Source organism: Phaseolus vulgaris, chromosome 11, assembly GCF_051622355.1.
Source record: "Phaseolus vulgaris cultivar YP4 chromosome 11, ASM5162235v1, whole genome shotgun sequence".
Classification (NCBI taxonomy): Eukaryota; Viridiplantae; Streptophyta; class Magnoliopsida; order Fabales; family Fabaceae; genus Phaseolus; species Phaseolus vulgaris.
The window spans coordinates 51280569-51299664 of NC_143508.1; the positions used below are offsets into that span (position 1 = coordinate 51280569).

The 19096-nt window shown below is 32.0% G+C and overlaps 1 protein-coding gene across 1 annotated transcript; it reads left to right on the forward strand.

Annotated features, from left to right (window-relative positions):
* Nucleotides 1-5485: 5485 nt before the first annotated feature.
* Nucleotides 5486-11458, forward strand: LOC137809775 (cytosolic sulfotransferase 15). Its single transcript, XM_068610860.2, has 3 exons — nucleotides 5486-6149; nucleotide 6309; nucleotides 11004-11458. The coding sequence occupies exons 1-3, from the start codon at nucleotides 5511-5513 to the stop codon at nucleotides 11333-11335; spliced, it is 972 nt and encodes a 323-aa protein (XP_068466961.2). The 5' UTR covers nucleotides 5486-5510; the 3' UTR covers nucleotides 11336-11458.
* The last annotated feature ends 7638 nt before the right edge of the window (nucleotides 11459-19096 follow it).

Genomic DNA, 19096 nt, shown 5'->3' on the forward strand with positions numbered 1-19096 from the left:
AATTTTCAAAATAAATCATCTTTTTCAATTCATAATCACTCTTCCACCTCTCTTTCAATTCATAACTGCTCATCCACCTCTCTTTCAATTCATAATTGTTCCTCCACATCTGTTTCAATTCAAAACCGCCTCCACTACGTATCTCAAATACTGTAGAAAAAAAATAAGAAATGACACAATGACCATAATACAATAATAAAATTAAATATTAATATAAGGATAAAATGGAAAAAAATTAAGAGCAGTTAAAAGGGGAATAAAAAATGACACAATGACCATAATACAATAATAAAATTAAATATTAATATAAGGATAAAATAGGAAACAAAATTAAGAGCAGTTAAGAGGAGAATCCCCTTTATATATAGGTATAGATAATGAAAATAAATAATGAAAAATAAAGACTTATAAAATTTTATTTTCCAAATGTTATTTAATATGAAGGTTATAATTAAAATTAAATTGAACCATGAAACTATAAATTGAAATTTTAATTTCTCTTATTGTTATAAACTTAAAAAAAATAAGTTAAATTGTTTCTTTAATATAATAGTGAGTTGTTTAAAAAAAATCATATATATAATTTATAAATTCAGTCACATTTTTTTATCAACAATAAAGATTATATACATATGAACTACTTCATGGGTGATTCAACCCTTATACACCGAATCAAGAACAACCTGACTACCTAACACCTTCCAAACAACTATTACAAATACTAAAAATACTAAACCTGACAAAAAAAAACTCCATCACCAATCTAAATCAAGTAAAGACATACCATAGGATCGAGACACCAATCAGAGAAAGAAAAGCAAGTTGAGGGGAACTTAGACGTGATCCAAGACCAAACCCTCAATTGGGTCAAAGAAAAGATCTCAAAATAATCCAGCACTCCTTCTTTAAAAATAACCTTATTCCTATGACGTCGCTATCCAAATATTTTCCAACCCTAAATTTATCACCTCGGAAGTATTGCACAACCTGAATTGCAACAAATGAGAGAAAGCATGAATGGGGGCAACCAACAAAATGTTTAACCACTCATAACAGAGATTCCACACCAACCAGATTATTCTACAATCAAAAAACAAATGAGAATACTCCTCCTCTTTTACCCCACAAAAGCAGCACAAAACGCTACTAACCGGAATCCTGTGTCTAAGTAAATTAGCCTTAGTAGCAATCCTATTTCCCAGCACCCTCCAAGCAGTAACCTGAGTGGAGGGCAAAGCCTTAATCCTCTAAAATAATTTAAACATCCCCGACCATCCCCCTCATGACCACCCCTTAAGATTCAATAAGCCGAATTAACAGAAAACTCTTGAAGTATGTCTTCCTTCCAAACCCACCTATCAACTTTCTCCAAGACAGGGCACGAGTTGTGCACTACCTCAAGAAGCTTCTTAACTTGGACCTTCTCTCAGTCATAAAGATTTTTTCTCCATGCCAAAGACCACTCCCAACCATTGTTTTTCCAAGACCCACAACTAACTAACGACGCATCTTTCTCAATACTTAATGAAGAAAACCTTGGGAACTTAAACTTCAAGAATTCACTCACACCTTACTAATAAATGTCAATATTTAATAAATTTATGAGAAAATTTGGTCAATTCTAGTCTTAATTGTTTTTAAGATAACAATCACCCCTAAGAGAATTATTGAATCCAAATATATGTTTTTGAGTCATGAAGCAAGAATCGTTCAAAGAGTATTTTTCAGCACAAGCGAGGCATGGCTCGCTTGATGGGGAAAACTTTTTTTCCAAGTAGTCTTTTAGCCTTAGCAAAGACTAGTTATCTGACATGAGAATTCCCACTACAAGGAAAAATGGTTTTAATGGATTATTTTTACCGTATCCAAGGTTAAACCTTTATTAAGTCATTTACCAGGGTTGCAGTTTCCCTCGCTAAATTATTCCTGGGGAACATGTTCCCTGGGGTTTTTTTAAACCTCAAGAAAAGTCTTTTAGAACCCCTATTAAATGCCACAGGTTTAAGAACCTTCGTAAAATACGGTTTCTAAACCTTCATAAAATACCATGGGTTTCAAAACTCCGTTAAATACCATGTGTTTCAAAACCTCCGTAAAATACCATGGGTTTAAGAACCTCCGTAAAATACCATGGATTTAAGAACCTTCCTAAAATACCATGAGTTTCAAAATTTTTGTAAAATGAATTGTCGTTTGAAATAACCTTAAACCCCATTTTCCACCATCTCTAATGACCCTCCTGACTTCTCTTTTCCATTGTAGACACACTGATCTCCATAACAGGCTCAATGGTCCCGGATGATAGTCCTAGAGAGGAATCACAATTCAGCCACACTTTTGTTTATTATATCTAAGGAGAAGAAACACTAAATAAAGCGCTATCTTCTTTTTACTCCAATATTGCTTCTTCCATCACTTTACTACCCTAACTTGGGTCACAAACCACTGTTACCTAACTCGTCATCAACTGGTGTTTATCACTACTTTATATATCCTAAATAATTACATTATCTTGTGAGGAGAAATTAACTTTATTATTTTTCACTTTCACAGTGAATTAATTATTAGATGCATTTTAAAATAACCTTAATTTAAAATATTTTAAAATAATGAGAATTAAATATTAATAATCATAACTAAAAGTAAAATTGTATAAATATACATGTACATCAAAAGTTAAAACAAAATAAATCAATTTTTTAAAGTATGAGTTCGTAGGAAATTATATAAACCAACTATCATCAATCATAAGAAGTATGCAAATATTGTTGAAATACTTATTATCTAAGATTAGTTGTTGAAATTTTTATTATCCAAAGTTACTTTGCTGAGTTTTTAAAATAAAATTTTGAAACTTTAGAAAACTTATTTGTAATGTAAATTTACACTTTCAATATTTTATAGAATTTAGTTATAAAATATATTAAAACTATATATTTTTTAATTATTTATTTATAAATAGATTTAATTATAATTTTTTTTTCAAGTTTGAAAAATCTAGAGTGTTTGTATTGAGGTTCTACAATAAATCTTTGGAATTTAACGAAGGTTAAAAAAACCTCTGTTATTTTGTTCAAATTTTAGAATAAACCTTTGAAACTTAAGAAAGGATAAGAAAATTTCTCTTAATTTGCAGAGGTTGTAGAATAAACCTTTCGAACTTACTGAAAGTTAAAAAAAAAACTCAATTATTTTGCTGAAGTTTTAGAATAAACCTTTTGAATTTAATGGAGGTTAAAAAAGTCTTCGTTATTTTGCTGAAGTTTTAGAATAAACTTTTGGAATTTAACAAAGGTTAAAAAAAACTTCAGTTATTTTGCTGAGGTTTTAAAATAAAACTTTGGAATTTAACGAAGGTTAAACAAACCTCCGTTATTTTGCTGAGGTTTTAAAATAAGACTTTGAAATTTAACTAAGGTTCAAAAAACCTTTGTTATTTTGCTGAGGTTTTAGAATAACCTTTGGAACTTAACAAATGTTAAAAAAATCTCCATTAATTAAATTAATTCCTAAGGTTATATTAACTTCCGCTAAATAACGTATGTTAAAATCCTTTTTTCTTGTAGTGTCATTAATCCAATGGACGAACAAGGTTTAAGACAAAGAAGAAGAGGAAAAATGGACATTTTTAGCAACTCTGGAGCAAGGAAGACAAGATAAAGCTCTGGTCATCTTTTGTTTTTGCATTGTATTCAATTTTGATGTTTGTAATGGTTACCATGAGTAGTTAACTTCCTTCTTAGGATTAAACATAATCCATTTTGAACTGAGATGTATTTTGGTGATATTTATATATAGTCCTCTATTTCTACTTGTTATTGGTATTTTCGTTTTGTGCTTATTGCTAAATTATCTTTGATCAATAGACTCCTAAGTTTGATTCTTAGATTAAACTGTACTGCTAAATTGATCAATCGACTCCTAGGTTTGATTCTTAGATTAAACTGGAAAGTACTTCTAAGAATATGACCTAAGCAAAAATATTCGATAGATTTTATTGTTAGTAATAGATTTGAACATATTGATTACATTACAACATTTAATTTTAATGTTTGTTAATTTGCTAGGTAGATGAGGAATCAATGTGTAGCAAAATTTCGTATGAATTTCATGTTTGAGGAATTAGTATGAATTATTTAACATGTTCCACATCAATATGAATAGTTTTGAGCATTATATATCTTTATCAATTCCAAATACAAGTAAGTGAGATAACTTAAGTTCAATCCCAATCTTGTTAACTTAATTTTGTAGTTAAATTACCCTGTCACTCTTTAATTTCATATGCAAATTTACTATTGTAATTTCAATATATTATGAACAAAATCATTATCCATGTTTATATACTTAATGACTGTTGCAATATAAAATTTTAATTGAAATCACCAGATTGACTTGTATGTAGTTTTTTAAGAGGGGTGGTTGAGTAGATACTCGTTCTCAAGAGACCTATGTAAGTAATTGTTGGTTGTCTTTCTAACTTTCTTTATATTTTTAACATAATTTCATAACATTTGCCACTCTAAATAATTGTATAGGAAACCTACCATCAACGATTGAGGGTCATACAATCACAGAGTTCTTAAGGATCAACTTTTGTTGTTGAATGAAAGAGTATGGAGATTAAGTATATGGAACTATGGACTTAATTGCTCACTTTCGTCATGGAGTGTCATCCCACTACAAGAAATTATTTATTTACGTATAGATTATTACATACAGATCCAGATCCAGATCCAGATATAAAGTGAGCATTACATATGAATATTTACATACAAATTTAATTCAATCAAAATCACTTTAGGGGTGATCCGACTTATATACAAAATCGCATAGAAACGAATAATCATTCCTCCCATAAGCTTGTCACTAACTTTTTACTAGAACATACCGTCTTACCAACCTAAATAAATAATTTATTTTTAATTAAATACATACAACTCAGGGATCGAGACACTAGTCAGAAAAAGAAAAACAAGTAGAAGAGACTTTAAAGATTAACTAGAACCAAACCTTTAATAGTCAGCCAATTTTATTTTATTTTTTAAAAAATTTTAATTTTTTTTTCTAAAGAGATTTAAATTATTATTTATTTTACGTTCTTTTTAAATTAGAATATTGTACATAATATTTTATAATATTATTCACAAGTTTAAATTAATATACACCTCGTGTGATACCAAGTGAATATTTTCTATGATTGTCAACCATTTGTACTACTAATTTAAGTTTTCTTATTAATCAATACCATTTTGTACGTAACCACGTGTGCAATGGAGATATCATGCAGATGTAACCACGTGTGCAATGGAGATATCATGCACATGCCATCTTTATGAAGGTTTTAGAAAATTGACAATTTTACTTTCTATTTACAATATTAAAATTAGGTATCTCATAGTCTAGCATCAGGGGTTTGGATTTTAAAATTCTATAAAAGCTATCTCGTGCAAAGCTATGTTATCATCCAATTCTACTATTCACTCACCATTCATATTCAAGCTATTCCAATGGCTTTGGCAAGTCACAAACAAGCAAATGACCTAATCCTCTCCCTTCCCAAGGAGAGTGGTTTGGGTGCAGCTCCCTATCTCCATCTATTTCAACATTTTTGGTGCCCATCATTTTATGTTGAAGGAGTGAACAACTTTCAAAATCATTTTGATGCAAAAGACACTGATGTTTTTGTTAAGAGCTTTCCAAGATCAGGTACTACATGGTTGAAAGCCCTTGCTTTTGTCATTGTAAACCATCATCGTTTTTCCTCTTTCGACAACCATCCATTACTCTCTTCCAATCCTCATGAACTTGTGCGCTACCCTGAATTAATCTTGTCTCATGATTTGCATGACAAAATTTTTTCCCTCAACAACATGAGTGAGCCAAGACTTCTTTCTACTCACTTACCATTCTCTTCATTGCCCGAATCCATCACAAAATCCAATATCAAGATCATTTATATATGTAGAAATCCATTTGATACTTTTGTTTCAGCATGGGAATTCTTTACGAAAATGAAGTCAGTATCTTCACCTGGATTAACTTTGGATGAAGCATTTGAAAAGTATTGTAATGGGATAATCGGGTTTGGTCCATGGTGGAGTCATATGTTAGGTTACTGGGAGGAGAGCATAACTAGACCAAACAAAGTATTTATTACAAAATAGAATAGAGATGAACAAAAGAGAACAGAGATGAACAAAAGAGTAAACTGAAGACAAAGGATATGAGAATGAATATCTCTTCTTTCTTGTTATTCAAATCAAAACAAATGGTCTGAATATATACAAGTAGTACACTCATTCTAGGGTTTAACTAAAGAAGGAAATAATCAATATTAAATACTTATTTATCTTTATTTCTATAAAGAGAAATAACTGATAATTAGAAAAGACACCCAATTATTCTTTTCTATAAGGAGAAGCAACTGATAATTAGAAAAGACTCCCAATTAATATTAGGATCCTTCTGTAACTCTGGTATCCGTATCCTTTAATACCCCGCCACAAGCTAGAGAGCAAATATTTATGAGACCCAGCTTGGAACAAATATTCTTAAAAGATTGAGGACTTAAAGCTTTGGTATAAATATCAGTCAGTTGCTCTGTGGTAGAAATGGGAAGCAAATGGATGAGACCCTTCTTTAATTTTTCCCGGACCACGTGACAATCTATTTCTATATGTTTTGTACGCTCGTGAAACACTGGATTTGCTGCAATGTATCTTGTTGAGTCATTGTCACAGTATAAAAGAGATGGTTGCTCAAAAGGAACTTTGAAATCTTGAAGAAGATAAGTTAGCCATTGAATTTCACATGTAACAGTAGCCATTGCCCTGTATTCAGCTTCACAAGAACTCTTTGATATTGTTCCTTGCTTCTTTGATTTCCAAGATATGAGAGAATTTCCAAGATACACACTAAAACCAGTCACTGATTGTCTTGAATCACTACATGTGCCCCAATCACTATCACAAAAGGCTTTCAGATGAACAGAGGTAGTGGAAGAGAAAAATAGACCAAGACTTGGAGCCCCTTTGATATATCTGAGAATTCTAATCGCTGCATTATAGTGAGCAATTGTAAGCTTAGCAAGAAATTGAGAAAGTTGTTGCACAAAAAATGTTATGTCAGGTCGGGTATTAGTGAGATACATAAGTCTTCCAATCAATCTTCTGTAGGCTTGAATGTCTGTGAAAGGAACACTTCCAGTAGAAGAGAATTTCTCATGATTATCAATAGGAGTGGGTGCAGGTTTGCAGGCTAAAAGACCTGCATCTGTTAATAATTCTAATGCATATTTCCATTGATTTACCATTATTCTTGTCTTACTTCTTGCTACTTCTAGACCAAGAAAATATCTTAAATTCCCAAGATCTTTAATTTTGAATGTCTGATTCAAAGCTTGTTTGATTCGAGCAATCTCTTCTTTATCATTTCCTGTCAATATTATATCATCCACATATACCAATAATGCTGTAAAAGATCCTTCAAAAGAATTAATGAATAAGGAATGATCATTCATAGATTGAGTATATCCCATAGAAAGCAAAAATGATGACAGTTTGGCAAACCATTCTTTTCTAGCTTGCTTAAGACCATATAAAGCCTTTTTTAGTTTACAAACTTTTCCTGGTGGAATAGAAGTCAATCCAGGAGGAACAACCATGTATACATCTTCTTTCAAATCTCCATGTAAAAAGGCATTGTTTATGTCTAATTGTTTCAATTCCCAATTATAAATAGAAGCTAAAGAAAGAAGCAACCTTATGGTGGTCATCTTTGCTACTGGAGAGAAAGTATCAAGGTAGTCAATGCCTTCTGTTTGTGTATATCCCTTTGCCACTAACCTTGCTTTATACCTTTCAATTGTCCCATCATCCTTATATTTATATTTTGAATACCCATTTGCAACCTATGGCAGCTTTGTTCTTAGGCAGAAGAGCAGTCTCCCAAGTTTGATTTGACTCTAAAGCAGATATCTCACATTGTATAGCTTTCCTCCAACAGTCATGTTTCACAGCTTCAGAATAAGTGTTTGGCTCAACATGTGAAGAAAGAGACATAACAAAAGATTTGTAAGAAGGTGATAAATTGCTATAAGACAAAATAGAATTCAAAGGATATTTAACTCTTGAAGATGTATTGGAAACGTTAAGATTACAATGATAATCCTTTAAATACTCAGGTGATCTTTTTATTCTTGTGCTCATTCGGACAGATGAATCTGATTCAGAACTTTGTTCTATATCATGATTTTCATTGAGATTTTGGTCTATATGGGAACAATCTACGTCTGAAACCTCAATTTGTGACTCACAATTATTATCACTGCAATTTTCAACATTATCACAAGGTGTATTTTCACAAGGTGCAAGAATGACTTGTGATGGCTGACTTAAAACAGATTGATCTTCAGCAAACAAAATTTGATCATCAATATCAGGACTGTTAGTTTCATTACTAGTATCTTGAACCCTTTGGTATGGAAAAACATGTTCATAAAAGACAACATCCCTCCCTAGACACAAAAATTTCTCTTGATTCAATATTCAACAAAATATATCCTTTTCTCCACCTTGGACAACCAATAAAAACACATTTTGATGCTCTTGGATCAAATTTTCTTCTATTTGTTGACTAAGTGCTAGCATAACATAAAGAACCAAACACCTTTAATCCATTAAAATCTGCATCAGTTTTGAAAAGCATTTCATGAGGGGAAGAATAGTTTAAAACAGGTGTGGGAAGCATGTTTATAATACGCGCAACATGTATCAGAGAATATGACCAATAAATTTTGGGTAAATGAGATTGTATCATAAGAGCTCTTACTACATCTAATAAATGACCATGTTTCCTTTCAACTATACTATTTTGTTGTGGAGTATTGACACATGATGTTTGATGTATTATTCCTTTACTGACAAAAAAATTAGTCATGACAAACTCAGTTCCATTATCACTTCTTATTATTTTTATTGTTGTCTCAAACTGTGTTTGAACAAAAATAACAAAATGTTCCAAAACCTTAACAACTTCAGATTTTTGTTTCAAAAGAAAAATCCATGTGTACCTCGAATAGTCATCAACTATGGTCAAGAAATATTTATGACCATGAATTGATGGTATTGAGTATGGTCCCCAAATATCTACATGAATCAAATCAAAACATTTTTCCGATTTAGATGTACTAATAGGAAAAGAAAGTCTTTTTTGCTTTGCAAAATGACAAACATCACAAACAAAAGATTTGTTATATTTAACAAAAGGAAATTTATTCTTGATAACATCAATACATTTATTTGAAATATGACATAATCGAAAATGCCAAAGGGTTTCTAGATCACTAGCACTGACATTAACAGTATTGATGATGTGTGTAGATTCAAGGGGTTTAATTTGAAATTTCTGGTAAGATGGGATCCTGAGTATATAAAGTCTATCTTGCATCTTAGCAGAACCAATTATTTTCAAGGAGTTTTTGTCTTGAATGTGACAACCATTAGAATCAAAGGTAAGAACACAAGATAGTCTATCAACCAATTTTGTTACTGAAAGAAGATTAAAAGTGAAGCAAGGAATATACAAAACATTGTCTATGACATGATTTTGATTAAGAAAAACACTTCCAAAATAATTGGCAATGACTTGATTTCCATTTGGTAATTTGACATAAATAGGATCAATTTGACGATACGAAGTGAAGTAAGTTAAGGATGAACAAATGTGATCAGTAGCACCACTATCAATAATCCAAGAACTAGAAGAAGAAATAGAATTATTACCAGTTTGCGTTGTCATGTTGGAAGGAATAGCAGAGACTTGACTAGAAACATTGTCACTAGATTTGACCTGTTGTAAAAGAGCTAACAATGTTTGATACTGCTCAGGAGTAAAACTAATTTGTTGAGACTCCACTTCTGACTTTGAACCTTCATGATTCTGCTCATTATTGTTAAAATTTGTATTGTGAAAGGCTGCATGACTTTGATGATGGTTCTGATTTTTAAATTTGAAATAAGGTGGAAAACCATGCTTTTTATAGCATGTATCAATGGTATGCCCTGTCTTTCCACAATAACTGCAAATTTTGGAAGTATATCCTCTTCCATGGCTTCCTCTTCCATATCCACCATCCATGCCATAGATCATAGCATTGTTATTATAACCTCCTTTGCTAGTAGCAATCATTTCCTTAGATTGATCACCAAAAACTTGTCTCTCTTGTTGTGTAATGAGAGAGTAAACTCTATTCAAGGATGAATTACCTGATAAACTAACATGGTAAGGTGAACAAAGATCTTGTGAGGGATCAACAATTTCACCCATAGATAAATGTAGCAACCAAAGCTCTAATCAGAGCTCTGATACCATATTACGAAGTGGACTTTAAGCCTAACTCAACCCCATAAAACCGGCTCAATGGGGTGAGGTTTGCACCCACTTATATACTATGAAAGGCTCTAATCTCTAGTCGATGTGGGATCTCCAACACACCCCCACACGCCGAGACTACCAACTCGTGCGTGAGACTATATATTATGGGTGGTCCGATAGCGGCCCGATAGCGGGTGGCACGATAGGCCCAACACAAACACTCGCTAGGATAGGCTCGAAAAATGGCTCTGATACCATATTACAAAATAGAATAGAGATGAACAAAAGGGAACAGAGATGAACAAAAGAGTAAACTGAAGACAAAGGATATGAGAATGAATATCTCTTCTTTCTTGTTATTCAAATCAAAACAAATGGTCTGAATATATACAAGTAGTACACTCATTCTAGGGTTTAACTAAAGAAGGAAATAATCAATATTAAATACTAGAATCATAACACAAAAATAAAATAAAGGTTATTCCCTTCTATAAAGAGAAATAACTGATAATTAGAAAAGACACCCAATTATTCTTTTCTATAAGGAGAAGCAACTGATAATTAGAAAAGACTCCCAATTAATATTAGGATCCTTCTGTAACTCTGGTATCCGTATCCTTTAATAGTATTGTTCTTGAAGTATGAAGATCTTAAAGAAGATACAGTATTTCATGTGAAAAGAATTGTAGAGTTCTTGGACTCTCTTATCACTCAAGGACGAGATAGTAATGAAGTGATTGAAAACATAATCAATCTATGTAAATTTGAGAAAATGAAGGATTTGGAAGTGAATAAATCAGGATATAGAGACAATATTACAGAGAAGAAAAACTTCTTTCGGAAAGGTAAAGTAGGAGATTGGATAAATTACTTTTCTCCTTCTATGATAGAAAAGTTATCTAAAATCATTGAAGAAAAATTAAGTGGATCAGGTTTATCGTTTAAAGTGCATTCTTAGATTCCAATCTAACATGCAACAAAATAAGAGTCAACATGTTGTATTGTGTAGATCAAATAATATTTGGTCTTTGCTTTTTCAAAATATGTATGTGTTTTATGCTTTTTATGAATAAAGAACTATGTTTATGTAGCTTCGAGTTTTCTTGTCTCTTACAGTTCTTTTAAACCATGACACTCCAATTTTGCATTAAGAATTTACTCACTATTGTGTATTAGACTTTCTTTTACATTGACTCAATATAAAAAAAAGAACAAACCTTTTCCGTTAATTAGTGCATGCTTTAGTATTAATAGTTTTACACATAACTTTTTATATTAATTAGAAACCATGTAATAAAACATTATTTAATAATAAAAAATAATGATAGTAGACAACCATTGGTTGTAATATGGTTTATGTAGAATATATAAACAGCACTGCAACTGAAATATCAAAAAGAAATCTTATACCCCATTTTGTGCTAGCACGAAATATGATTTGGAAGTACAAGATTCGGATAATATATCACTACAAGAAAAACATAAAATAGAATTTAATTTTATAGACAAAAAATAATTAGTTATACTAACTAAATTATAGATCATTTTAGAAACTAAAACAAAAATTGATTTCTAGATTAGTTTCTATTTTTGTACTTAGCTACCAAGGTTTTAACTACCAATTATTTAGTTTTTAAATTTGGTAGCAAAAACCTTAGTTGCTAATTAGATACCAATTTAGAAATCATTTAACCATAATAGAAACTAATTTAAAAACCAATTTTTTTAATCTCTAAAATGGTCTCTAATTTAGTAACTATAGCAACTAATTATTTTTTGTTTCTAAAATTACTTTCTATTTTATGATTTTCTTGTAGTGTATAATATCATTTCTCATTTTATAGTACTGGTTTTGTTTTTGTCTACTTTTTTAATTAGTACATTTTACATAGTAAACACCTAAAATAAGTCACCAGCTGTTATGTATCGTTGAGCAACATGCACGATATTGTGTAATGTTTGGTTAGGTTTCTAAATGGTTCAAAGACAATATATTTGAAAGAAGGAATTGTGATTTTGGAAAAATATTTGAAACTATATACTACAAAAAAAAAAGCATTAATTGTCAGAGGTAAGTGTGGCTCAACGTGAGAACAAATAAAATGGATCAAACGAATGTTAAACCGACATAAAATAAATAGCGTGAGCTAAACTCACTTTAAGGTTGTGATTGGATTGAAGAGTGGAAGTGTCACTAGTACAAAATATGAATTCTATGACTCTGTATAAAGATGGTTCGTAAAGAACAGTCATAATAAAAGAGGTGGTGGAATTTTTGTAGTTTTCGGCAAAATTTCAGTGTTTTTAACGACGATTCCTGCCTGAGCCGTCGTTATATATGGTTCTTGGAGTGCTTTTTTTCGCGCGGGTGATGACTTTTTAGGCAAGTGTACCGCTTTATCAGAAGTAATAATTGTCCCTAAGGACGGATATTGATCCTACAAGGAACAGTGAATTATCAAGTACAATAATCACTAAATATAAAACAAAACAATTAAAAGTGTATTGAAAGTGGTTGTGTTGGCGATGATCAATAAGAAAACAGACAAAGAATTGGTTGCTTCAAGTTGGAAAAATAGGGATTAGGTTTCATCTGTCTCACTCTCATATATTTTGATTAGCATGTCAATATTCAGTTCTTTGATTGAAATTGATGCCCGTATAAAAATCATTTATATCGATTCCTCGCATATAAAATCCTTAAGAATGTTCCCTAACTATCGATCCCTCGCATAATTATAAGAACAACTTAGAACGAAGCTCAGACGTTAATAATAATAATTAACATTTCAAGTCTATTCCTAGCACTCAAATATGTTAAGTATTGTTATTTAGGTCCAAACCCTAAAAATACCTCCCGGTCAGATTTAAGATTCTCAATTTGTCACGAAAAATTAAAAGTAAAACAACAATACCAATAATCAATCAAGAACTGAATATTAATATATAAGATATCACCTCAATACATAAGAGTTTGAGTAGATTACTCCCAATCCCAAAGGGTAGAACTAGTCACGCATACTTCTAGCACCTTCCATTCTTCCAATTGTGTTACAATTCACTCTATGGTGTTTTCCTTTCAATCTGGCCTCTATAATTGAGCCTCTAGCTCTCTATTTATCCTAGTTTTCTAGGGCTAGGTTGCTTCCTATGTCGCACTAATGGGCTAAATGATAAAACATAAAAAAAAGACTCAATCTTTCTTTGCATTTTTTTTCATTCTGGGACCTTCTATCTTTATCTTTTTAGCTCAAATCATTCATCTTAAATCCAAATCTCCAATCTTCCTTAGAAATCTGCAATTAACACCAAATTTGGGAATAAAATACTCTTATTCAAATAAAGATCATAAAAAATAAAAGGTATAAATTCATAAATTAAGGATTATTTTATATGTAAATTAACAATAAATCCTCATAAGTGTCTATATTTTAATATGAAATATTACTGAAATTAGACACTTATCAGCGGGCTCACTTCATATTTTTCCTCTCACTCCCTTCACCTTCACCTTCCTCATTCTCACTTATCTTCTCCCTTCACCTTCATTACACGTCCAACCGCACCACCCGCCCTTAAACCCACCGCCCCTCACTACAAAATATTGTAATTTTAGGAGGGGTTTTTTAGGAGAGGTTATAATAACCTCTAGTAGAACACTATATAGTAGAGGTTTTTGAAACCCCTAATAAATTCCAACGTTTTTTTAGTAAATCGCAATAAAGAGGTTTTAATATTTTAGTTTTATTACTTTTTAAGAAATTACAGTGCTGGACTTATTTTGTGAAAGTTTTTTTTACATAATTCACTCCTCTCAAGAAAATTCAGGGCAAAAACTATTTCGCTTCGGAGCCAAATCACTTTACATTGTGTTCACAAGTACTGCAAATTGTTTCAAAGATAAATCTTCTCCAACTCTTCTTATCTTCATCTCTCAACCAATATTCTGCTTCTGTCTTATTTGGTATTCATTTTCTTGTTGCCCTTATTGCATTTTCAGAATTGGTTTTAATTTTGCCCATTTTCATGTTCTAGATGAGTTTTGTGGCTAATTCTCACAGGTGTGTTTTCGTTCTAGAACTACACTACGTTTTTGTTTCGAGAAGAGAAGTACAGTGCATTTCCCGCGTTCAGTGGCTTTAGTTTAGGCTTTATTCGTGGCTAATTCTCACAGGTGCGTTTTCGTTCTAGAACTGCAGTGCGTTTTCGTTTCAAGAAGCACAATGCATTTCACACCTCATTCGTCTCTCCTATTTAAGTTTATTTTTTATTTTTCTTGTGTTTTGTTATTCTACACAATGTTGCTTATAATGTTGGTTACAATATTGATGGAAGTGATTGATGTTTAACCGAAATGAATGAGGTTTTAATGAAAGCAAAGACTATTATTATTACGATATAAGAGGTTAGTTGTTTGCAGGTTGTGGATTTTGAGCTTCCACCACCTAAAAAAATATGCCATGTTTCTCTTGCCTACATCCAACATTCGCAGAAAGAAGAGCAGAATTGTATTCCAAAAGGTAGCTTAATTTTGAAAATTTTTTAGTGTTTATGTTAAAAATAATTGATCTAGTGGTTACCAACTCTCGTGTGTGGAGATATATGTTATGAGTGATCTGATAACGGCCCGATAGCGGGTGACCTAATAAACCTAACAAATATTTGATAGGATAGGCTCAAAATGGCTCTGATACCATGTTAAGAAGTGGGCTTTAAGCCTAACTCAACCTCATAAAACCGGCTCATAAGGTGAGGTTTGCACCCACTTATATATAATGAAATGTCCTCATCTTTAGTCGATGTGGATCTCCAACATATTTAGATAGTAGTTTTTTTGTTGTGCCATTTGGTGTACCCAGGTATGCAATGCAATAATTCTGAGTATTTGGGGATCAATGCCATAACCAAAGACAATTGATCTATTTATTTATTTATTTATTTATTTATTTATTTATTTATTTATATATAACTATATAACTAATACGATGTTGATTTGGAAGGACAAGTACCTCTTGATACGCCTCCTACAAAAATTAAAATTTAATTGAACTTGAGTACCTTTGGAATAACATGGTAGCAAAATTATTGGGTTAAAAGAGAAAAATGAGATTGTTATTTTTTTTCTATCATGATTAATGGATAATTTGTTCTATCATGATTAATGGGATTACAAATTAAAAGTTATTTTCCATACTATAACTAAAAGATATACATAATATATTAAAATATTAATATATTGGTCGGTATTTTGTGTTAGTGTGTTTTATAATAACGGTTAATTGATGATTAAAAGTTAACTTATATTTTGATCAATAAAAAAATTAATATATATATATATATATATTATACAATACTGTTAAATAATCAATTTAAAAAAGATATCCTTAAAATTTATAATTATCTTTCTTATTTTGTATCATAGTGTTATTATATACTTACAAAATCATAAAATAAAAACTAATTAAAAAAAATTAATTATTATATTAAATAAATTAAATATTATTTATAGAATAAATGACAATACATACAAATTGGATATCTATATCCTTTAGATATGGTTCCTTTCACTAACTTGGATCGGCGTTCCACTCGTAAAATTTGTCAAAGATATCGATTTATTTATAAGGGTTATTATTATTATTATTATAGTATGAAAAATAATATTAATTTGAAATTCCATTTTATGTATTTTATAAAAGTTGTAGACAATATTTTTCTCTAAAGAAGAGGGTGATGTGTTAAAAAATTATAGTTAGTTATTTTTAAAAATATTTTCTCTATAGACGCATTAAGGATGAAAAATAAAAAAATTCATATGTAATGCAAATTTAATGTTAGACACAAACTGGGATGGGCAAAACTCAAACCCAGGTCCTCTTGGTGAGAAAGAAGCTTTAACCACTCCACCAAACAAATTCTTTTGTCATAATATGATTTGTATTATACTTATTATTATTATTAATGTGGGGAACGTGAAACATGCGTGGACCGCGGCCGACGCAAACTGAATTTTTAAAAAAAAAAAATTAAATCCACAAATGTGTCCGTTTTGTGTCGAATGCTATTTTGCGTGGGTTTTGCGCCATTTTAGCCGACGATATTAGTGTCCGTTGCTGACCCACGCAAATATTTGGAAGCTAATAGCTTGTTTTCTTGTAGTGATATTTTCTCAACGACTTTAAGCTAATTTAATTCTTTTATCAATCAATTGTAGGTAACCACGTGTGTAATGAAGATATCATGCATATGGTCGGACTTATTCCGAGCATATATTGCCAATTAGTGATTGATTTACTAATTTCTAGTCAAACGACTTAGAATTCCCTATATGTGTTGCATGTTCTTCATTACGTAAGGATAACATATGGAGATCCTCGTCAAGCTCAATACAAGCATCATTCAATTAAGAAGTTGATTAATGTAATTATTTTTTTTATCAACAATAAATAAATGAATTAAGAGAGATATTTCAGGATGTCCCAACCCTTATACATCCAAATGCCCAAGTCATACATACATTGAGAACGATCAAAATTGCCTTGAACAAACTCAAGGCAACAACATAAACATTTTATTCTTGGACCAAAAACTAAAAAACCAGAACAACCAAATCCAGCAGGAAACGTATTTCAGATTTTGCATTTGTAAGCCTATTAGTGGCCTTATGCCTTTAGCTCCTACTGATGATCCCTGGCCATCAATCCAGCTCCAACACACCGAACCTCTACCAGGTTAACAAATGTTGTTCACAACAGAGCACCTGTGAGTATGTAGCGACTGAAATCCAAGACAGCACACCACTCATAGCAGTATACACTCCCATCGACTCTTGAACCACTCATAGCAATATACACTCCCATCGACATTATACACTTCCAAGATTGCTTAATACACTTTTGGTAGATTTTATTTGTCGAGACTGATCTCTAGTCAGTCCTCTGGACCTTGGTGAGCGTCATCTTCTATGTTCTCTTGACCGACCGTGTGGTGATTCTCTATAACGTAGTTGATTGGTTGGCTCGACTTTCAAGGCAATGTGTGGAGTTGACACTATTGCTTGAAGACGGTTGATGAATGACCATTCAAGCAAGATATTATATGAAGTATTGGCATTAACCAAAATATACCTTATTTTGATGGTTTTACAAGGTATCTACCTTCGCGAATGTTGTGTACAAGTCAATGTAACCTCGAGTGTTGACTCGTTCTCCATAAAAACCTATTATCTAGTCATCATAAGGTTGGATTTCTGATTGTATAATCTTCATTTTTTTTGAAAGTTTTCCATTATAAGATGTCGAGAACTGCCTTGATCTACCAAAACCTTGGTAATAGCGAATTTGTCAATTTCCACTATAATGACCATGGGATCGTATTGAGTTGGATCAATCATAGTAAAATCAACATCTGTAAAGAGAATTGGAGGGATTCTCTACCACTTTTGCTCCTTCTTGAACGATCACCCCGCTTGGGGCTCTCGCTTCTTCTTGAACTATCACCCCACTTGAGGCTCTCGCTTCTTCTTGAACGATCACACAGCTTGGGGCTCTCGCTCATTCTTTGTTGTTTTGTAGGACGTTGGTCATCCTCATAGCATCGTGATCATTCTTCTCGACCACGTCGAGGGTATGGTTCTCTTTGCTCATTTCTCAATGAATACTTTTCTCTTTGTGGAGATCAGTATGAGCTTAAGTTTGTCGTTTGAAAAAATTTACGCAAGTGGCCAACTTCGACGAGTTCTTTAATCTTATCCTTCAATGCTTGACACTCTTCGATCGTATGGCCAAAGTTGCGGTGATACCGACATTGTTTAGACATGCCAACATCTCTTAGACTCTACAGCTTTTTGAATGTCGAGATCAGGTCGGCATGCAAGGCTTCATCCATGACTTTTCCTCGATCAACATTTAATGGGGTATAAGTATAAAACCAAGGGTCTCGGTTATCTATGAATTTATCATACACCGATTGGGTATATGTTGGCTACCTCGGTCTTTTTCCTTTTCCTTGTCTCCTCCATTTTTTGTTCGAGCATTCTTTTGATAATCATGCAGTTCCTCGATTTGCATGAATTTAGTGGTTCGGTTTCTCAATTCATCTAAGTTTTTTGTCGGTATTTTTATTAGACTATCCATGAAATATTCGGGTCGGAGAGCCAAGATCAAATGGTACATTACTATCTTTGGCATAAGATTTCGGATGCTTAAAGACAATTTTCTAAATATTTCCATGTGTCCATAGGGGTTTTCCTTTCTCTTGTCTAACATTGATAAGAGCTAGAGATGATATGTGGTGCGGTTGAATTGTTGCAAATTGAGTACTAAATTTGGCTGATAGAGTTTTGAAACTATCCACTGAATAGGATGGAAGTTGAGTGAACCAACTAAGTGCCCCTTCTTTGAGAGAGGTATTTAAAACCTTGCACCACACCGCCTTGTTTTGTAATGTAAAGGTTCATCTGTGTTTTGTAGATGTTTATGTGTTCGTCTGGATCTATGAAACCATCATAGAGCTTGATGTTGAGTCTCTTCCATTTAGGAGGGAGTTGCACCTCCATAATTTCGTCAGTGAAAGGATGTCCCTTTGGATCATCCTCCTCCTCAATAATTTGAGTTCGTTCGGTATGTTGTTTGGATGCTTGCTGAGTGTGAGCCTGAACGATATTTGTTTTTTCATGATTTTGGGTATGCTCATTTGAACAAGATTGTTCTCTACGCTC